Below are 20,709 nucleotides of genomic sequence, written 5' to 3'. Positions count from 1 at the left end.
ACTCAGAGAGCGTCCATTTCGGATTTCACAAAGGCCCTTGCTTCGTTCATCCTCTTGCGCTCCCCTTTTCTCAGCCTCAGTGGGTAGAACCCGGATCTGTTCCTAGCGTTGGTGCCCTTCCTGACGGTCTTCACGGCGGGGTGCCACCAGTTTCGGCTTCGATTTCAACCACAGTTTTTGGCCGATGTAGACGACCAATATATTCTTTAGTGAACTGACTTGACAGCAAGCTTCAGCACCACCTGTCTCTGTGGCGCAATCGGTTAGCGCGTTCGGCTGTTAACCGAAAGGTTGGTGGTTCGAGCCCACCCAGGGACGGAGGGGAGCATTTTGTGTACCTCACTCACATCCTCGAAATCTGTCCTTCCAAGAACTTCAAGCTAAACTCAGCTAACCGCCGGTGTCCCCGTGACTGACTTTCTTAGTGTTGTGGTTAAAAACTCCTTAGCTTACGTGTTTTGCTAGCCGTTTCTAGTTTTCGCGGGTAAGGTTGCAGTTTCACTGCTGAAATTACATCAGAAAGCTGATACTCGGGGGGGAGTTTGTCCCGAGGAAAGTGTGCCTAGCTTTCCTTTGTATTCCTTGCTCCCGCATCCCTCCCTGGCTGCCACTTGCCACTCCTTACTTCCTCCTCAGTCTCAGCATCACCTGCGAGGACCGCGAGGGGTTCCGTCTCTCAGTTCTGTAATTCTCAGCTCCGGTGGCTGCCCTAGAATCTGTTAACTCCGCACCGGATCAGCGTCAGCTCCTTCAGAACCATGCTGGCGCCATCCGATGGCATCTCCCCAGCTCGGACAGCAAGGTCTTACAGCGCGTGGCCTCAGAACGCCCCCTTCTCTCTCACTGCCTCTTTTAGACCCCATAGAACCACAGCTCCTAAACTCACAGTTTGGCTCTTAAATCTTTGCCCTGGACTTCCAACTTCTTTCTTTCTTGCCCGGCAAACTTCCGCTTTCATGCCCTCACCCGGAACAAACCCTCTCGGCAGGCTTTCTCCGCTCTCCCGCTGCCTGCCTGGTTTGCTCACTAGAACGGAAGCTTCTGGATCCAGAATGAAACTGAGTGTTGATGTGACCTTTTCAGCACCTACATTCACTGCTGGCACATTGGAGGTGAGGAAGGTACGCACAGGAGACAGTTCACTCCCCTGGGACCCGACACACACTCTTGCTATAATGCAATAGGCAGACTAGTTCCTCCACCTGAATGACTATGACACACATATCCCTCTCCAAGCAATGCTTGGAGCAACCTCAGAACCCTCCCACTCCCAACCTGCACGGGGTTATACGTACTCCATCTCTGAAAAATAACGTCTCCCCACCCCTGGCAACAGTCAAATTTAGATAGTTTCTCTTATTCAAGTGCATGCCCAGTGTACCTGGGTATGAAGAACAGAAGAAATGACCCAGCCTGAATTGGTTTAGGGTACATGTCCTTTAGCAACTTTTTAGGGAGATTCTCCTACTTACTGTCTTATTCGTAGGCACAACAGGGCGTGCATATGACTAAAATCAGATGTATTCTGGGAAGGGACATAGAAACAGAAAAGCTGGGTTTTTTTTTTTATGGTCTCAGTGCCTTTTCTAATTTTTACTAAGACGACTTTGGTCGACAAAACTGTCTTCACCTTCTGGCCATTCCTTTCTGTGAACTTGTGGTGGACTCTTAACACGCTTTCCCTGTCCAGATCCCAAGTTAGCGGTGTTTGTTCACTCAGCACAACTCAGGTTATTCGCTGCTTTCTTTCTAACCCCACCCCACCCCCACACAGAATTGAGCTATGCCCCAGGCCCACACATGAAGACATTTCAATATGACAAGCTCTGAGATCATCGCAATTCCGGTGGAGACCCCCCTGAACAGCCCAAGCTGATGTCACATGTGCAACATCTTACTAGCTCACTTAGTCGTGGCTCCTGGTCTGGGAAGATAACCTTATCTCCAGGCTCAGATGGTGACGTCTCCCTGGGCTGCTCTAGGCTCCCCTGTTTTCTTTCTTAGATTTATTTTTATTTTATGTGTATGAGTGTTTTGCCTGCATACATATGCATACATTTGCTTTTGGTGCCTCGTGCCAGCGGAAGTCAGAAGAGGTCGTGGGATCCCTTAGAACTGGAATTACAGATGCTTGTGAACCACGCTGTGGGTTCTGGGAGTCAAACCCAGGGCCTCTGCAAGAACAGCAGCTGATGCTCTTAACTGAGGAGTCATCGCTCCAGCTCCCTCCCCTGCTCTTTATAATTAAAAAAAATTGTTTGACATGGAGCTGGAGAGATGACTCAGTGGTTAAGAGCACTTCTTGCAGAGACACTGGGTTCAGTGCCCAGCACCCACATGGTGGCTAACAACCATCTGTAACTCCATCCTAGGGGATCTGACTCCCTCTTCTGACCTCTGAAAACACCAGGCACTTACATGGTGTGCATACATACATGAAGGCAAAATACTCATATACATAAAGATAAATAAATCTAAATATTTTTGACAGTTTTATACATGTGTACAATAAATATATTTTGGTCATTCTTTGTAGAAGAAAATGCAGGCATGATCTGGTGGCCAGCCTTCTTGGCATCCTGTACTTCTAAGTAAAAGGCATGGCACCCCCTGCCCCAGAAGTCAGAACACTGAACTCTGAAGTAACCTGAGTAGCTGGTAGCTGGTTTGTTTGAGCTCCCCATGTCCCCTTTAATGTAATTCTTCCTCATAGAGACCCTGGTGGTGTGAGCGCTCACTGTCCAATCCAAGGTAATGGACTAAACATCACAGTCGGTAGGTTTCCACTATATAAGTGACTACTCACACGCAATAAAGCAGACGCTGCTCCCTGAAACTGTCTCTGGAGTAGTTCGTCTTCGTGCCCTTTACCAACCCATGGGACACCCCGACACTACCTTCTTGCCCCTTCTCGCTCCCACGGAAGGCCCCCTTCTAAACACGTCCCTCTGCAACTTCCTTTCCTGTCTTGTTTGTTCCCGCGGAGTTTAACTTGGGTCTCACACGGGAGAACAGGTGCTAGGTCATTGACTGGAATAAGGGGAATTTACAGAAGGCTACAGGACGGAAGAAAGGGACTTCCTCCTCGCCAGAAATCATCCGCTGGCCCCGGCTGCTCAGGGAGGGGTGAGACCGCCCCACCCCCTAGCTGTCTACTTCATCAGTTCAGCTGCACGGCCTGGGTCCCTAGGACTTCCCACACCCTGAAGGCAACCGGGCCTGAAGGAACAGACGCAGGCAGCTGTTCCATAGCTCCACCAGTAATTCACTTTTCTACAGAAGTTTATTTAGGAACAATTGTTAAGCATGGAAAGGGTCATCACCCACAGCCCGGGCTGCGGCTTTGCTAGGAGGGAATGTTTGGGACAGAGAAAGCATAATAAAAATCTGCAGCATCACTTCTCCGGAGGTCAGCTACTGTCTCTGATGCTTCACTGTTGGCCTTTTAGGATCTGAAGCTTTTCCTTTCCCCTGAGATGGTCTTTGGAGACAAAAAGGAAAGTTGGGGGAGGGGCCTTTCTTTGCATTATTCCTGCTGCTCGATGCATGATGCCCAGTGCGGATAATGAGGTTGCTGCAAGTCCACAGCGAGGTTCATAGGTGCTACATCATTGCTCTTCGCACTCGATTGAGACAATGGCTCACTTGTCCTGAGGTTCCTTGCTCCAGTGCAACTTGGGTTCCTCATAGACTGCTGTTGAACTTCGAAGACCCCTCTGCATAGAGAAATACAGCACTGTGTCTATGGCAAACAAGAGTCCGATCAGCAGGCAGAAAGTGATTTGATGCCACGGTGGGACGGACGGCGATGTTGTCGGATCTAGTAGGAGAGAGAGAGAGAGAGAGAGAGAGATGACTCTCATTAAGGCAGAGATTCGGAATACACAGTGAGGTCACCGCCACCAGACAGTGTTCCTGACGCCTGCCAAGAATCAGGTATGAGGGAACAGATGGGAGAGCCTGGGCAAGCTCTTTGCTCTCTAGTACTGAATCTCCACCCGCAGGCCAAACACTTAGTCACTGCTTCCGCTTGTTTGGTGGTGACGCAACGGCGGAGGGGTTGGCAAGATAAGTTGTCTACAGGAGTCACATGACAGTTGTGAAGTTGCCATATTACTGTTGTCTAGAAAGTGGACTAATTTGTGCATTTCAGCTTATTTTTTTTGTTTCTCTTTTTCTTTCCTTCTTTGTTTCTCTTTTCTTCTCTCCTTCCTTCCTTCCTTCCTTCCTTCCTTCCTTCCTTCCTTCCTTCCTTCCTTTCTTCCAGACAGGGTTTCTCTGTGTAGTTTTGGTGCCTGTCCTGGATCTCGCTCTGCAGACCAGGCTGGCCTCAAACTCACAGAGATCCACCAGGTTCTGCCTCCCGAGTGCTGGGATTAAAGGCGTGCACCACCGCCACCTGGCCCTTTCTTTTTCTTTCTTTCTCTTTCTTTCTTTCTTTCTTTCTTTCTTTCTTTCTTTCTTTCTTTCTTTCTTTTTGTTAATTTTTAAAAACAGGGTCTCACTATGTAGCCCTGGCTGGTCTAGAACTTGCTATGTACCAGAATGTCCTCAAACTCAGAGATAACCACCTGCCTCTGCTTCCTGAGTACTGCTATTAAAGATGTGCATCACCAAGTCCAGCTCAGTATTTTCATTATTTAAATATTTTTTATTTTATGTGTATAGGCATTTTACCTGCATGTATATGTGTGTACCAGGTTCATGTCTGGTGCCTGCAAAGGCCAGAAAAGGGTGTTAATCCCCTGGAACTGGAGTTACAATTGTGAGCCACCATGTGGTTGCTGGGAGTCAAACCCAGGACCTCTGGAAGAGCAGCCAGTGGTCTTAACCACTGAGCAATCTCTCTGGTCCTGGGTTCAACATTTTTCTATTAAAATTTTATGCATGTGGTGTGTGTGTGTGTGTGTTTGTATGCTCATGCATTTGTGTGTCTCTGTGTGTCTATATGTGTGTGTTTGTCTGTGTGTGCATATGGAGATCAGAGGACAACCTTGGCCATTATCCTCAGAAATGCTGTTCACAGCTGGGGGATGGTGGTGGATGTCTTTAATCTCAGCACTTGGGAGGCAGAGGCAGGTGGATCTCTGAGTTCAAGGCCAGCCTCGTCTACAGAGCTAGTTCTAGGATAGCCAGGACTACACAGAGAAACTTTGTCTTGAAAAACCAAAGAGAAAGAAAGAAAGGAAGGAAGGAAGGAAGAAAGAAAGAAAGAGAGGGAAAGAAAGATGCTGTTCACTTCCTTTAGACAATATTTTGGTTAGTTTTTACTGTCAATCTGACACAGCCTAGGGTCACCAAGAAGAGGGAACCTCCGTTGAGTAATTGCCCAAGTCAGACTGCCTGTGAGAAACTGTCTTGACCGATGATTGATGTGGGAAGGCCAGCCCACTGTGGGCAGCACCCCTCCTAGGCAGGTGAGCTATGTAAGAAAACAAGCTGGGTCTGAGCCAGAGAGCAAGGGAGTAAGCAATGTTCTTCCACGGCTTCTGCTTCAGTTCTTGCTCGTGTTTGTGCTGTGGCTTCCCTCAACGATGGACTAGGACCTAGAAGTATAAGGTGAAATAAACCCTCTCCTCCTCCAAGTTGTTTTGGGTCATGGCATTTATCACAACAGAAAGCCAGCTCGAAGAGATAGGGTCTCTCGTTGGCCTGGAGCTCACCGTTTAGGCTAAATGGAGTGCCCCAGGGTCCCTTGTCTCCACCTTCTTAGTGTTGGGATTATTGGTGTGCCACCACACCTAGCATTGCTTCGTGACTCTAGGACTCGGATGCAGGCCCCCACATTCGTGAGGCAAGCACTTTAAGATGAACTACACTAGCTCTCCAGCCCTAGCTACATTTCTTTGGTTGTTTGAAATGAGGTCTTACTATGTGGCCCTGGCTGGCCTGAAACTCACTTATAAAGTCCTGGCCGGCCTCCAACTCACAGAGATCCACCTGCCTCTGCCTCAGAGTGCTGGGATTAAAGGCATGTGCCACCACGCCTAGCCCAGTTTTAATTTTAATTTTTTTTTTTTTTTTTTTTTGGTTTTTCGAGACAGGGTTTCTCTGTGTAGCTTTGCGCCTTTCCTGGAACTCACTTGGTAGCCCAGGCTGGCCTCGAACTCACAGAGATCCGCCTGGCTCTGCCTCCCGAGTGCTGGGATTAAAGGCGTGCGCCACCACCGCCCGGCTTAATTTTAATTTTTACTTTTTAAAAATATTTATTTAATTTTTTTAAATGTATGTATGTGTGCCTGGGTGTATGCATGGCACCACATTCATATACTGCCCTGGCAGGTAAGAAGAGGCAGGCATCAGATCCCACGGAACTGGAATTATGGATGGTTGTGAGACACCATGTGGGTGCTTGGAGTGAACTCAGGTCCTCTGCAAAAGCAGCTAGTGCTCTTAACCGCCGAGTCGTCCCCCCAGACCCTTAACTTTAAATTTTGATATGGTTTTAAACTATGAACAAATTTACCTTACTAGCATGAAGAACTCTCATACGTCTACTTAGATTCTCTAATGGTTTTCATTTTACTTGTTTGTTTCTTCCTTTGGTCTTCCCTCTGTCACCTTTCGTGGTGGTTGGAAGGAAAATGGTCCCCAAAGGCTCATGTATTTGAACGAACCTAGTTGTTGTTCCCTAGTTGGTGGAACTGTTTTGGAAGGATTAACAGGTGTGGTCTTGTTGGAGGAGGTCTATCACCGCGTCTCTCATGCTCTCTGCCTGCCAAGGGAAAGGTAGCTTGTGGAGAAGATAGACACTCTCAGCTACTCTCACGGATTCACCCTCTCAAACTGTAAGCAAACCTCCAATTAAATGCTTTCTTTTATGAGTGTCCTTGGTCATAGTGTCTCTTCTCGGCAATATGAAAGGAACTAAGACACCCTTTGAAAGTACAATAGGTCCTCCTTATCTGTGCCAGATTAAGAGTAAACAAAAATTGGAAAAGGCCAGCAAAGGCTCTTGAGGCCAATCCTGACCACCTTAGTTCATCAATCCCCAGGACTCATGTGGTAGAATGGGAGAACTGACTCCTAAAGGTTGTCTTCTGATCTCCACAGACTCACGGTGGCATGTGCACACAGACATGCATGCACACAGACAATAAATAAAAGTAATAATAATAAGGAATAATATAAAAAACCTAATAATATAAAAACCCTAGCACATCGTAAAAGGTTCTAAAGAGCCCTCACCTCCTACGGTGATTCTTAAAGTCTCTGAAGACTTGTTGTTTCGTCCAATCATCCCTCTGCAGAAGTAGGAGCCGCTGTCCTTTTGTGTAGCTTCTGGAATGCGGAATTCAGAATTCTCATGGAAAAATTTCTTGCCTCTGCCGTTCTGTAAATAGGTGACTTTATGTACACGTTTGTTTCTCCAGCTGTGGCAATTCAGCCGAATGGTGTCCCCCTCCCGGAACTCAGGCTGCTGAGTGGTCTGAAGCAACAGCCAGCCTGAAAGACAGAGAGGCCTTAGAACCGGAGGTCAGACTCTGAATGCGAATCTTTTGAAGGGGAAACTCGGAACTACTGGATCCTGCATGCAATGGGAAGCCAGACTGAGGATTGTTAGAATGAAGTAGGAATGAGGGAGGGGAGAGCGCAGCTGAGGACAGCTGCAGGTTCCCTGTGTGCTGGGTTTAGGTTTGGTTTGGCAGGTAATAAGGACTCACAGTATTTCTAAACCAAATTCCAGAACTTGGGAGGCAGAGGCCGGCGGATCTCTGTGCGCTCTAGGTAGTCTAAAAGGGAGTTCTAGGATAGGCAGAACTGTTACACAGGGAAATCCTGCCTCAAAACAAAATAAAACAAAACAAAAGCTTTCTACATTAAAAAAAAAGTTAGATTTCTAAAGACTCTTGCAGCAGTCAGGATTAAGGAGACCAGTGTCCATGGGTTACAAAGATGGTGTAGGAACCCTCACTGTAAAGTCAGGAGGAGGGTAGTGGGGGGAGGAAGGGAGGGAGAGAAGGAAGAAGAAGAAGAGGAGGAGGGAGGGAGAGGTGACTGTTGCCTGTCAACGGTCATCTCTGGTTTCTGACAGGCTATGGGGCCTCAGGTAGATCAATGACCGCCAGGATGCCTACTCTCACAATCACCTCAAGTAATCAGACTTCACAGAGAGAATAGGACGTCAAGGTAGGAGGGGACCTGGGGAAATAAAAATGACATGTCGGATAAGTATCAGTGGCAGGTGCAAATATTAATGGGACAATGTCATGTGCACAGAAAAAGGAAGGATGCGTTTTTGAAGATTAACGGGAATTTTCACAGGAGGTATAGGATGAGAGGAAATTAAAATATTTTTCTTTTTATTGATTCTTTTTTTTTTTTAATTTTTCGAGACAGGGTTTCTCTGTGTAATAGCCCTGGAACTCACTCTGTAGACCAAGTTGGCCTCGAACTCACAGAGATCCGCCTGCCTCTGCCTCCCGAGTACCGGGATTAAAGGCATGCACCACCATGCCTGGTTCCTTCTTATTGGTTTTTGAAATACAACCCAAATATTGTTTATAGTAAGAACAAAACAAAATATTTGGTGGCTTTTAAATTTTGCTGCCCAGTGCTAAACAAAATTGGTAAAACATTTTGATGGAGATTCTTTACCCAGGAAAACTTGCCAAACAGAGGGCAATTTCTAATATTTAATAAGGTAGGTCATTTATCGGTGAAGACAGTATACAAGGAGCTGAGGTGAGAAAAACAGCAGTTTAAGGCTAACCTAGACTACATAGTGAGTTCCAGGCAATGCTGAACTACATAGGACTTATTATTAAAGAAAACAGAAGGAAATGCCCCCAAACAAATGAAAACTACAAATAAACAAGATATGTTGGTTATCAATAAGGAATGCAGTGTGATTAGCATAAAATTGTGATTGATATGGATATAGCTTGGTGTCTGGGGGTAATATTCTTTTATTAAAATAGTATGTTCATAGCCGGGCGTGGTGGCGCACGCCTTTAATCCCAGCACTCGGGAGGCAGAGCCAGGCAGATCTCTGTGAGTTCGAGTCCAGCCTGGACTACCAAGTGAGTCCCAGGAAAGGCACAAAGCTACACAGAGAAACCCTGTCTCGAAAAACCAAAAAAAAAAAAAAAAGTACGTTCATTTATTTGAGTTTTGAGACAGGGTCTCATGTAGTCATGGTTTACTTTATACAGCCAAGGATGGTCTTGTGTCCCCTGATCCTCCTGCTCCGCCTCCCAAGAGCTGAGGTCACAGGTATGCTCACTACAGTGGCTGGAGGACTATTCTTATCTGTCTTGTTTTGTCTGTCTTGCTGTGAACATAACTAATGCACAGGCATATATTTGTTCAACAAACACGTGACGGACATTTTACACTGGGGATTTTCAGATGACTAAGGTGTATGATTCCTAACCTCACAGAACCTACAGTCTAGAACTTAGAAACACATATACTCGGAAGTGTTATACTGCAGTGTGGTGAGGTCTATATAGAGCCAATGAAATCAGAATAAAAAAATTCTACTCAAAGAAAGTGCAGGATATGAGTGTGGGTGACACTGGTCCTAAAAGAGAGTCTGGGGTCTTCCTGGTGAATTTAATGCTCATGGTTGCCGCCTCATACAGGTCTTGTTAACTAGATGTCCAAAGTCCATTTTTAGAGCTAAGTCAAGGCAAACTAATAACCCTTAGCCTTGGGATTTCTTTTCTTTCCTCTTGTTAACTTTTTTTTTTTTTTTTTTTGAGACAGGGTCTCACTATGTAGCTCTGGCTGTTCTGGGACTCACTCTATAGATCACTCTGGCCTGAAACTCACAGAGATTCTCCTGTCTCTGCCTCATGAGTGCTGGGATTAAAAGCATGAGCCACCATGCCTGATCCTTGATTTTTCTTTCTTCAAAATGTGTGTGTGTGCGTGTGCGTGCGTGCGTGCGTGTGCGCGTGCGTGCGTGCGTGCGTGCGTGTGTGTGTGTGTGTGTGTGTGTGTGTGTGTGTGTGTGTGTGATATCATGCTTACAAGAGATCCAAGGACAACTTACAGGAGTGGGCTCTTTCCTTCCGCCCTGTGGCTTTTGGGACCTGAACTCAGGCTTCTCAGGCTTAGCAGCAAGCACCTTTTCCAGCTGAGCCACCTCCCCAGCCCTGAGACTTGGTTTTCCCATTGCTTCCTCTCAGTAATTCCCCACTTTATTTACTCTTAGATAGTCATCTCTCACCCAACAAAGTAACTGATATTCCTTCTGTCACTCTGCAGAGTGAGAACCACGCTGTCCAGGTGGTATAGTTGAGACAAAGGAGCCACAGAACCCAGCTATTCGATAGGCCTAATTCAGGGGGACCCTACTGCAGAGCTGCTTTGTTTCACCTACCCCCTCCCCCCCTCCGTCCCCAGGCCTGTCCACCAACTCACACTGTTCAAGAGGGACAGCCGGGTAAATAGAGTAAAACCTACATTATTTGATGTGATTCCAAGAATGCTGGGAAAGATCTATGCCTGAAAAAAATAGTTCTCTTACCCACTTGTGATACCAGGATGTTGCTAATGGACACAGACATGTCCATCCCATGATAAATGTAGAGGATGAAGCCCCTTTGCTTAGGGCTTACTTACACCTCCACACAGCTGTATTGAGGACCCCAGAGCCTCAGACCCATGGGCAAATGGCAAAGCCTTCTCTAGAGGATGAGATTTAGAGGGATGGTCTGAGTGTGGATGTTGATAGTGTGTGCAGAAAATGCCCGTCATAGCTCTCTCCCCCTGGATGACTATGGCCTGAAGACAGTTACAGAGACTGCTCCAACCTAGATTAGCCAAATCTGCCTCCTTGATCATTTGTGTATAACAGGAACCCCTGTCTCCTTGTTTATCTGTATGTGATAACCCAGGTTCCTTGCTCAGCTGTATGCAGTAGCTCCACTCCCTGTTCAACTCTGTATAATAAACAAGTTGAGCTTCCTAGATGCTGTGGTTTCTCCATCAGAGAGCCCAGTCCATCCGATCCCAGTTTTTCTGTGTGTCCATGTGTGTTTATCTTTTCTTTATTCCCTCTCCTTCCTAGTCAGATCTGTCTCTGGAGCTGTACTAGACATGGCACCCCTGGAAGGGTCCAAGTGTGTGTGTTAACATGTGAGTTTCAGCATAGCGTTGATGGGAAGATAGTACAGACAGACACTAAGTGATGTAACACTTAGTGTAACATAGGTAACAGACTATGAAAGATCTGAAATGGAGAAGGGCCGCTGTTTTGGCCTTCTAGATGAGCTTGAGAGTGAGAAGGAAACTGAGATCCTAAGAACACATTCATTAGTCTAAGTAATGAATGTTACGGAGCATGCCCTGACCTCAGAGCACATCTCTATGTTGTATGTACTCCGTGAAAATGCCAATTCCTGGAATTGTTCAATGTCTCCATCCTGTATGCACTGCAAGAAAGGTTTTGATGCTTTGCTTAGGGCTTACTTACAGTGAGAGCCACAGTTCTATTCCCATCTGATGGAACACATATCACCTCACTTCCATATTAACCCAAACCATAGGGCTTTCCCCCAAGTAATTCAGGGCCCTTCTTTCCCTTCAACTCACCTATATGGACTTCAAGTTTCACTGGGTCACTGGTCATGGAGAGGGCTGTCTGGCACTTATACTCCCCACTGTCATTTACTCTGGCAGTTCCAATGAAATAGTTGGCACTCTGGTGTGAGATGAGGCTTCCATTATGGAACCACTTGGTAGAATTGTCCCCAGGTGAGTAGGTGCCCTGGCACCTGAGGGTCACATTGTCTTCCTCGAGCACCCTGACCCATTCAGGGTCTAGGATCACCACAGCCTTTTGGAGACCTGATGAGGGGTCAAGAGAATATGGAGTGAGGACACAGGTGAGTGAGCCCTTGACTGGCACTCCCAGGGTAACCCAGGCGGAATGAACAAACCCACGGTGCTCTCAGCCTGTCTATGACTCATTCTTAGGGTATCTAGGCAGGGAAGCACTTGGCTCCATTTTTGACCATTTCTGTAGTTGGAGAAAAACTGGCCAGAGATGCGTAGGGCTGATCCCAACTGTGTTAGGGTATTGCTCCCAGCTCCCAGACATGCCAGACACCATACAATGGGCCTTTCCCAACTTTCTGTGGCCTTTGTATGCACCACACTCAATCAATCTAAGACTCAGAAGCAGACTCACCAGCTCCAATGTCAGAAGAAACTGCAAGGGGGGAAAAACAGACGCACAAATCAGATGTTGAGCAGGGCGACTCCCCCCACCTCTGCTCCCTGCTGCTTCCTTCTCTCCTCCCATGCCCTGGACCTGTCCTGCAGGAAACTCAAATCCTAGACTTTGACACCGTTTCCTTTATTCATGTTCCTCATTCAAACTGTCAGGTTAAAAGCAAAGATTGCATTTCCCTACATCAAGCCGCAGACACCACTTTAACCCCACCTGGAAAGAGAAGGAAAGGGAAACCTGGGGTGTCAGACTGGAGGGCATGAACTGGGTCCTTGGTCTTCAGCTTCCACTTAGGGAAGTGGAGACCCAGATGGGCGAGCTCACAGCCCACTCCCGATGAAGAACGGATCAGAGCCAGGGTGCCGCTTGTCTCTAACAATCTGTCTTAGGAGTTAAATCTGGGCCCGTAATGGGGATTCCGTGCCTGACCTGAAAAGGGGGGAGGTCTCTGCTGAACACAGACCACCATAAGCTCTACCTTCATCTAGACTGAGCCCCACTTACCTAAAAGTAGCAGAGCGGTTGGTAGTAGTAGTGGCCACATGCTGCTGCACTAGACAGAAAATGCCACCACAGAGATCCGGAACCCTAAAGGGGCCTATTTGACTAGAAGAGAGGAAGTAAATAGTTTTTCCCCAACCCTCTCAACCCCCCTCCCCCATCTCTCTCACTAGTTTCCTTTTCCAGAAACATCATCATCTGATTCCTGATGTAAACTCTGATGAGTGAACCCTGCGGCAGGGCAGTAACAGGAGGGAGAGCCTCTGGAGAGGACCCCAAGGGTGGGGGGGTCCACTTGTTCTATGTTTGTCACAGCTGAGCATCTGGGGGACACACACAGAATCTATCAGAGGGTACTTTGGGCAGTCTCAGGGCACCCAGGGCCAAGAATGGGACAGCATGACTTGATGATGGCCTTCACAGCCAAGGCCATGTCCCAGGGGTCCCTTGGCTCTCTCAGAATTCATTACTCTCCTGCCTGGCCCACATCCAACCCAGGGTCTGACCACATATATAAAAAAATATATAAATGTATATTTATATATAAAATAGTAATTTAAACTTTTCAATCCACTAGTATCTCCTTTCAATATTATCTTGACCTACATTTTCTTTCAAAATGTCCACCCCTGGGTTGTATAATCCAAAGGAGTTACCAACTTCTGAGCGTGAATTTGATCACTAAATTCTTCTGTTTTTGTTTGTTTTGAGTCTTTCTGAAGAAACTCACACAGGGAGAAAGACATGTTCTGGAAAGAGGAGACAACAATGGGAGGCTGAGAGAATCACAGAAAAGCGGGAGCGCCAGGCAAGGACAGGAACTCCTTAAACATTTGCCCCGCCTCTGTACGATTTCATTGATTCTATAGAGGAATCAGCCAGCACACCAGGTACCCACACTTCTTCTGTGGGGAAACCAAGACAAAGACGTGAGCTGTGGGGACTTGGTAGTGGGTTTCTGGATGGGACAGCAGCGGCTTGTACTGAGCGCCAAGCATTGTTGCTGCTGTCACAGTCAAGTGTCCAGTAAAGGGCTGAGGGAAGTAGAGGCACCCCTACTGGATACGCCACCGTTCTCAGGGGATTTTCTTTCTCTGCTGAGCTGCAAAGGGGGCCAAAGTTTCCAGTCCATGGCCACTTATGTGTCGAGCCTACGATGAGGCAAGACACTGTGGTTGCAGGAACATGCAGCGAAGGAGGTTGCTCACCTCATGGCAAGCAATCAACAGAAAGCCAATGATTGGATAGAAGTCCTAGCCTCACCCTAGTGTGGCTGGGGCTGTGCTCACCACAGTAGCTCAGGGTAGCTCTGTCTTTCTCTGGGCCTAGGCTGGTCTGCAGGTCAAAAGGCCCAAGTGCGGGGCCCCTCAACAGAAAACATGGAGGGTAGAGGAATAGGAAGTGGTAAGATTGGTTAACATCTCAGTCTCACCTCCTCCCTAATGTATTCACACGTTGTTCTCCCTCAACCTCCCCTTGACAAAGCTAAGTGTTTGACAGTCATCTCAACTCAGCTCCCAGACAAAAGAAATCAAATGATTCTGTTTGGTAGGGCTGGTCCCCCAGTGGGCTCCTGGGGATCTGGGCAGCTCTCACCTGACTTGAGTGAGCAGTTTAAGTAGGGTAAACGAGGCTTAGTAAGGGTTGAGTGGAGTAGGGGCTGCCAAAGGGTCCTGCTGACCACTGCCTTGGGCTAATGAATCATACCAACATCATTTCTCAGTTTTGACTTTTGTTTTGTGTTGCTTGTGGGTAGAGCTAGTTGACTGCTGCCCATTGCCATCCAAAGGATGTTCTTGCAGAAGCCCCTCTCTAAGTGGCCCATGGTTTAGATGTCTGATGAAGGTGGGCAATGGGCACGATCCAGACAGCCTTTCTAATGTTGCTCAATAAATGCACACCATGTAAAATACAGCTGAGGCTCTGGAAACTTTGCTATAGAGCTTTGATGCTTGTCTAGAAAACCTAAAACAGAAAAACAGGGAAAAAAAAGGACAGTCTCTAAAGTAAAGGGTATGCGTTCCCAGGCACACTCTGTTCTTCAACTTCCTGGTGGCTTTCTGCTAACTTGTGGCATAAGGCTCCACTTTAGTTAGCCTCCTTTGAGTTTCATTTCATCTCTGATGAAGGAAAAAGTTGTTAGTAGCATGGGCCTAGGCTATAAAGGAAAGAGAGGAGAGAGAACACAGGAGAAGAGAAAGGGGCCCAGTATGGATCACGTCCTACTTACTACTTATTGCTGTAACAAGATACCACCATGACCAAGCCAGCTTATAGAAGAAAAGGTTATTGGGGCTTAGAGTTTGAGTAGGTAAGTTCACGACCATCATGGCAGCAGGCAGGCATGGCGCTGGAGGAGTAGCTGAGAGTTTACATCCTCGTCGGTAGGTAGGAGGCAGAGAGAAACGCTGGGAATGGCATGGACTTTGGAAACCTCAAAGCTCACCTCAAGTGACACACCTCCTTCAACAAAGCCACACCCCTAATCCTTCCTAAACAGTTCCACCAACTGGGGACCAAGTATTCGAATATGTGAGCCTATGGGGGCCCTTCTCATTCTCATCGTCACAGGCAAGAAGCATCCAGAAGGATTTTATGAATGATCATTGAGTAGTCCTTTATGGAATGTGTTGGGGTTGTTGCAAGGATTCATTTTACAGTGTTGGGTAAGATTAAAGTTCTTACAGAGCAGCATGATGCACCAGGGATGTCTTATACAGAATCTTCCTGTGAACTCATGATTATCTTCACCTTTTGTTTCCTCTCCTTCCTCTTTCTCTCTCATTCTTTTCCTCCTCCTCCTCCCTCTTTTCCTCTTCCTCCTTTTCCTTCAGTACAGAAACGCACAAATGATTGAGATTACAGAAGTGAATTAGTTGCAGGTCCACAACACTTAAAGATTCCCAGAGAGACACCACCAGGCAAGAATCCCTAGTGCTCTGAGGACTACGAGGGTGCTTTTGAAACACTACATATGCACAGATAAGGCAATGGTGGGTCTGTTTAGGTGAAGGGTCTACATGGGAGAGCATGTGCTAATGAAGGAGAAGTGTAGACTTCTTGTTCATGTGACATCTATCTGGTCTCAAATGAGCCTGGGATCAAATCTCAGCTCCACCATTTATTTAACCCTTACAGGCCTCAGTTTCTTTATCTGTAAAGCAGGGCTAGTAATAACAGCACTAACTCCAAGGACTTGTGGAGTTTGAATGAAACAATTCAGACAGAGTTGTTGGTTTAGCACGTGGAGCCATACCTGTTGATTAGAGGTAGAAAGACGGGCGAGTGAGGCTTTCCTTAGTTTTCCGGGTTCAGTTGTATTGGCCATATTTTTCTCTTCACCATGACTGAAGGATTGTTGTTTTGGTGTGTGGTTTCATTGGACACAGTCCATCATGGTGGAGCACGTACATCTGCAGGCATCACCATGGCAGTGGTAGCATGCCGCCGGGACTTTTCACCTACTCATGGCTTGGCAGAGAAAAGAGCAAAGGGCCTGGAAGCAGAGTGAGGCTACGAACCTGAAGCGCTGGCCGGCCCCCGTGAGCCAGTTTCCCCAGGTAGACTTCACCTCCTAAAGGTTTCACAACCTCCTAAGGGTTGTGCCACCAGCTAGGGGCTGAGGGCTTGTGGGTGACATTTCACACTTCAGCTGCAGCAGTTGCGACACCGCTGACCTCTGAAACTTTTGCTTCAGTATGACTCATCACATTGTGGACTGACTATAAGGCCTTGGAGGGCGTGGGGTCTGCTCATTTTGTTTAACGGCTCTATTCCCAATATTCAGCCTAGGGTCTGGCACCAAGTAGTGATTCACTTAATAGCTAGGCAGGAGAGGAACTCAGGATGGATCTAGGCATGCGTGACACACCAGTGAGACGTGGAGGGAGTCGGACTTACAGAATGGAGGAGAGGTAAAGAACGTAGCAGAATGTAGATGAATAGAAACAGGTTAATTTAAGTTATAAGAGCTAGTTGGGAACAAGCCTAAGCTAAAGGCAAGCTTTCATAATTCATAATACATCTCCGTGTCATTATTTGTGGGCTGGTAGTCCCAAAAGAAAATTGTATTTTTTTTTTTTTAATTTTATGTGTGTGGATGTTTTGTTTGCAGGTTTATCTGTGCACTGTGTGTGTGTCACGCCAGTAGAGGTCAGGGGAGGAGGGGGTTGGGATCCCTTGGAACTGGAGCTGGAGATGACTGTGAGCTGCCATGTGGGTGCTGGGAGCTGAACCCAGGTTTTCTGCTAGAGCAGTCAGCTCTCTTAACCATTGAGCCATCTCTCCAGCTCCCTAGCTAAATACATTTTAAAAACAAAGAAGTATTGTCATATTTAAAAAATCTAAAAGCACTGTAATCACCTGAAAAGTGAGCTACGGGGCAGAGAGATTAAAAACAGGGAAGAGTGAAATGATGTCAACTACCTAGTTGAAACTTAGGCAATATATTTTAATGGCCTTATATTTTAAAGGTCTTCTGTTTTGCCACACATGGTGACACATGCCTTTAGTCCCAGCACTTGGGAGGCAGAAGCAGGCTGATCTCTATGAGTTCAAGACCAGCCTGGTCTACATAGTGTGTTACAGAACAGTCAGGGCTACATAGAGAGACCCTGTCTCAACAAACAAACAAACAAAAAAGATCTCTGTTTTAAAAGTGATTATGCATTTGTAGAACCTAAGAGAGGTGCCAAGAAGGTGGAATCGACAAGACTTGAGTGCATGATTGTCCCGTTGGAGGTAACGGAGAGGGAGGGCCTGGGTGAGGCTCAGCTCCTCCCTTCCTGGTTAGGAGGGTGGTGGTGTCTTCCAGGGACATGAGAGATCCAGGAGGAGTAGGCAGCTCTGGGAAGGGGGACGGTGTTCTCAGCCTTTGTTGTTGCAGTTGTGGAGATGTCAGATGAGGACGTCAAGAAATCAGTTTGACATGAAGTCCTGAACCTCAGAAGGCAGATTAGGAAAAACGACGCGGTTTGGGAGGCACATGTGTTTGATGTTCTAAACTCTAGATAAGAGTTTAGGTTCTTTCCCAAGACAACGTGCAAATTCACACTCTTCCCCCTCTGTTAAGGAGATCCACGCTGACCCCTGCAGAAATCCTAGGAAGGTAACATGCAGCTCAGTTGCAAAGTGCTTGCTAGCCTGATAGCCTCCCGGCATTATAGGGGGAGGAAGGGCTCCCGATAGAGGACAGATAAGATCTATAGTGTCCCTGTATCCCGGGAGAGAAGATGGGGCCGTGAGGGAAACGAAGGTGGGGCTGAGAAGGAGAGGAAGCCGAAAAGAGAAACTTGACACAAATTTTCACACCCTGTGAAAAGGAAAAACAGCTAACCAAGGAGTTTGGGCAGAAGAGGAAGCAGGAAGCCCATCAACGAGGGAGTGGTCCACAAAGTGGAAAGGGCACATGGGTGCCACCGGTGTTGCCACTCGGGAGCTAGCAGTGGCCCAGTTTCCGAGGTCAGAGGTGAAGGACGGAAGCTTGAGAGTTCACATGAGAATTAAGAAGAGGGAGGGTCTTTGAATAGATTCCTACTCCCTTTTAGAAGTATTCTCCGTCAGGAAGGAATAGTGGGCATTTGTCTTGGCCATGCAGATCTCCAGCCCTCTCTTCCTGTGAACATCTCATTCTCTTTTGGGGAAGCCCCAGTGTGAAAACGTGGCTACTGCTTTCTACCCCAGACACTACAGGGGTCAGATCTTCCTTTGCCCCACTTCGGGGCACTGTTACGGGCAAAATTGTGTCTACCCCAAATCCATATGTCAAAGTTGATGTGCTGAGCCTCTTGTACCAGGGACAGGGCTTTAAAGTGGCCTACCGTTAAATTAAAGCAAAGTCATTGGGATGGGTCCTACTATGATATGACCAGCATAAGAAGGGATTCAAGGAGCTGGAGAGACTGTTCAGTGGTTCAGAGCACCGGTTGCTCTTATAGGGGACCTGGATTCAAGTCCCAGGACCCACATGGTGATTCACAGCCTCTCCAGCTGTCTTGAACAGCAGTGGAAATAAGTCCTATGGCTTGTACCATTTCTAAAGCTGCTTGGTAGAATGGGAAATAGGAAGTGAAGGTATATGGGACTTCAATGACAGCATCCAAGCTAGGAAGTCATGAAAGGGACTAGGAGAAAGGTAACTATCTTGGCCGTCTTTAGAATAAGTCAGGCCTAGAATTTCAATAATGAACTATTTTAAAGATTGTGTGTGTGTGTGTGTGTGTGTGTGTGTGTGTGTGTGTGTGTGTGGTGTGTGTATGTGTGTGGTGTGGTGTGTGTGTGTGTATGTGTGTGGTATGTGTGTGTGTGGGGTATGTGTACATGTGTGCAGGTGCCTGTGGAGGCCAGAAGATTGCACTGGATCCCCTAGAGCTGAAGTTACAGGTGGTTGCGAGCTACCCAGTGTAGATGCAGGGATCTGAATTGTGGTCCTCTGGAAGAGCAGCAAGTGCCATTAACCACTGAGCCATCTCTCCAGCCCCCATTGATCTATTCTCATGTAACAAACCACTCTGAGACTTAGTGTCTGAACACAGCAGTAACCTGAGAAGCAAAGATCCCTACTTCGTAGTATGAGCACGGGGAGTCAGCAGTGAAAGCAGCCGATACACATAATCAGAGACTAAAATGTTACGCATCATCCAGGTCTGAGCTCGCCCTCTATTGCCTATATTTGTCTTTTTCTCAACTAAAACCTTGTGTAGGTCCATCTATACACTTTACATTCTGCTTCTTTTAAAGCTTATAAGGTGCATGACCTTGAAGGAAAGCTTGGCTGTTGGTAATTTTCTATTCCATACTTTTGGTTTGAAGAGCCTAGAATATTTTGTGTCAAAGGTGGTGTGGTGTAGAACATTAGCAGAAATCTAGTGTTTTCTGTCCATTTGTAGCTGGATCTAAGCTGACTTGAGGCACCTTAGAGATATCTTTTGTTGTTGCTTGTTTGTTTTTGTTTTTGTTTTGAGACATGGTTTCACTGTGTAGCCCTGGCTGTCCTGGATCTCGCTTTGTAGACCATCCTGGCCTCTGGAACTCACAGAGATCTGCCTGCCTCTGAGTGCTGGGATTAAAGGTGTGCACCACCTTTGAAAATGAGCCACCAGATTTTTTTTTTTTTTTTTTCGAGACAGGGTTTCACTGTGTAGCTTTGCGCCTTTCCTGGAACTCACTCTGTAGCCCAAGCTGGCCTCGAACTCACAGAGATCCACCTGCCTCTGCCTCCCAAGTGCTGGGATTAAAGGCATGCGCCACCACCGCCCGGCTTTGTTTTGGTTTTTTTTACAGTTGAGCTCAGGGATTCTGTTGGCCAGTCATTCAGATTGCCCAGTGTCTGGGGTGTCCTTTCAGAAGATTCAGATAGTTGGAGTTTGGGATCCCATGAGGATTATTCACAAATATGTCTGGTATCCAGACCAGGAAAGCCTGAAATCTGGGCTCAGTTGTGAACATAAACTGGAGAACCCGCATGTGCCATTTCCATGTGCTGGTTGAACTTCTTATGTGGTAGCTCAGAGTTCCAAGAGTGTAAGTTCCAGAAAAACAGATCTGTCTTTCTAGTACATTCACATGGCTTTTATGACCTAGGGTTGAAAGTTATACATCTTCACTTTCTACTATATTATATTCATCAGAACAGTTAAAAGCCTACCCAGGAGCTAGAGAGAGGGCTCAGTGTTTAAGGGCATTTGCTGCTCTTCCAGAGGCTCTTCCAGAGGACCCAGACTTAATTCCTAGCACCCACATAGTAGCCTACAACCATCTATAACTCCAGTCCCAGGGGGATTCAATGCCCTCTTCTGGCCTCCAGGGCCTCCTCACTGCATGCATGACTGCACAAGAATACATTCAAGCAAATACTCATCTACATATAAAATAAAAATAAAATCTCAAAACCAAAACAAATGCCAAGTGGTGATGGCACACATGTTTAATTCCAGCACTTGGGGGGCAGAGGCAAGTGGATCTCTGAGTTTGAGGCCAGCCTGGTCTGCAGAGTGAGTTCCAGGACAGCTTGAGCTACAAAGAGA

General features: G+C 46.9%; 1 protein-coding gene and 1 non-coding gene across 2 annotated transcripts; one reads left to right on the top strand and one right to left on the bottom strand.

Moving 5' to 3' along the window:
• The first annotated feature begins 244 nt into the window (after positions 1 to 244).
• Positions 245 to 318, top strand: Trnan-guu (transfer RNA asparagine (anticodon GUU)). The gene has a single exon. It is a non-coding gene; the product is annotated as a tRNA-Asn (tRNA).
• Positions 319 to 3,264: 2,946 nt separating this feature from the next.
• On the bottom strand, positions 3,265 to 12,778 carry LOC128109966 (low affinity immunoglobulin gamma Fc region receptor III-A-like). The gene is made up of 5 exons (XM_052737580.1): positions 12,689 to 12,778; positions 12,143 to 12,163; positions 11,545 to 11,799; positions 7,189 to 7,446; positions 3,265 to 3,820 (listed from the first exon to the last, which is right to left on the bottom strand). Exons 1-5 carry the CDS (start codon positions 12,726 to 12,728, stop codon positions 3,642 to 3,644), a joined length of 753 nt encoding a protein of 250 aa, XP_052593540.1. The 5' UTR covers positions 12,729 to 12,778; the 3' UTR covers positions 3,265 to 3,641.
• Between the last annotated feature and the right edge of the window lie 7,931 nt (positions 12,779 to 20,709).

This window comes from Peromyscus californicus, unplaced genomic scaffold (assembly GCF_007827085.1).
Source record: "Peromyscus californicus insignis strain IS unplaced genomic scaffold, ASM782708v3 Scaffold_14__1_contigs__length_90479793_seg_2, whole genome shotgun sequence".
Taxonomy (NCBI): Eukaryota; Metazoa; Chordata; class Mammalia; order Rodentia; family Cricetidae; genus Peromyscus; species Peromyscus californicus.
This window is presented reverse-complemented; position numbering and strand designations above follow the sequence as displayed.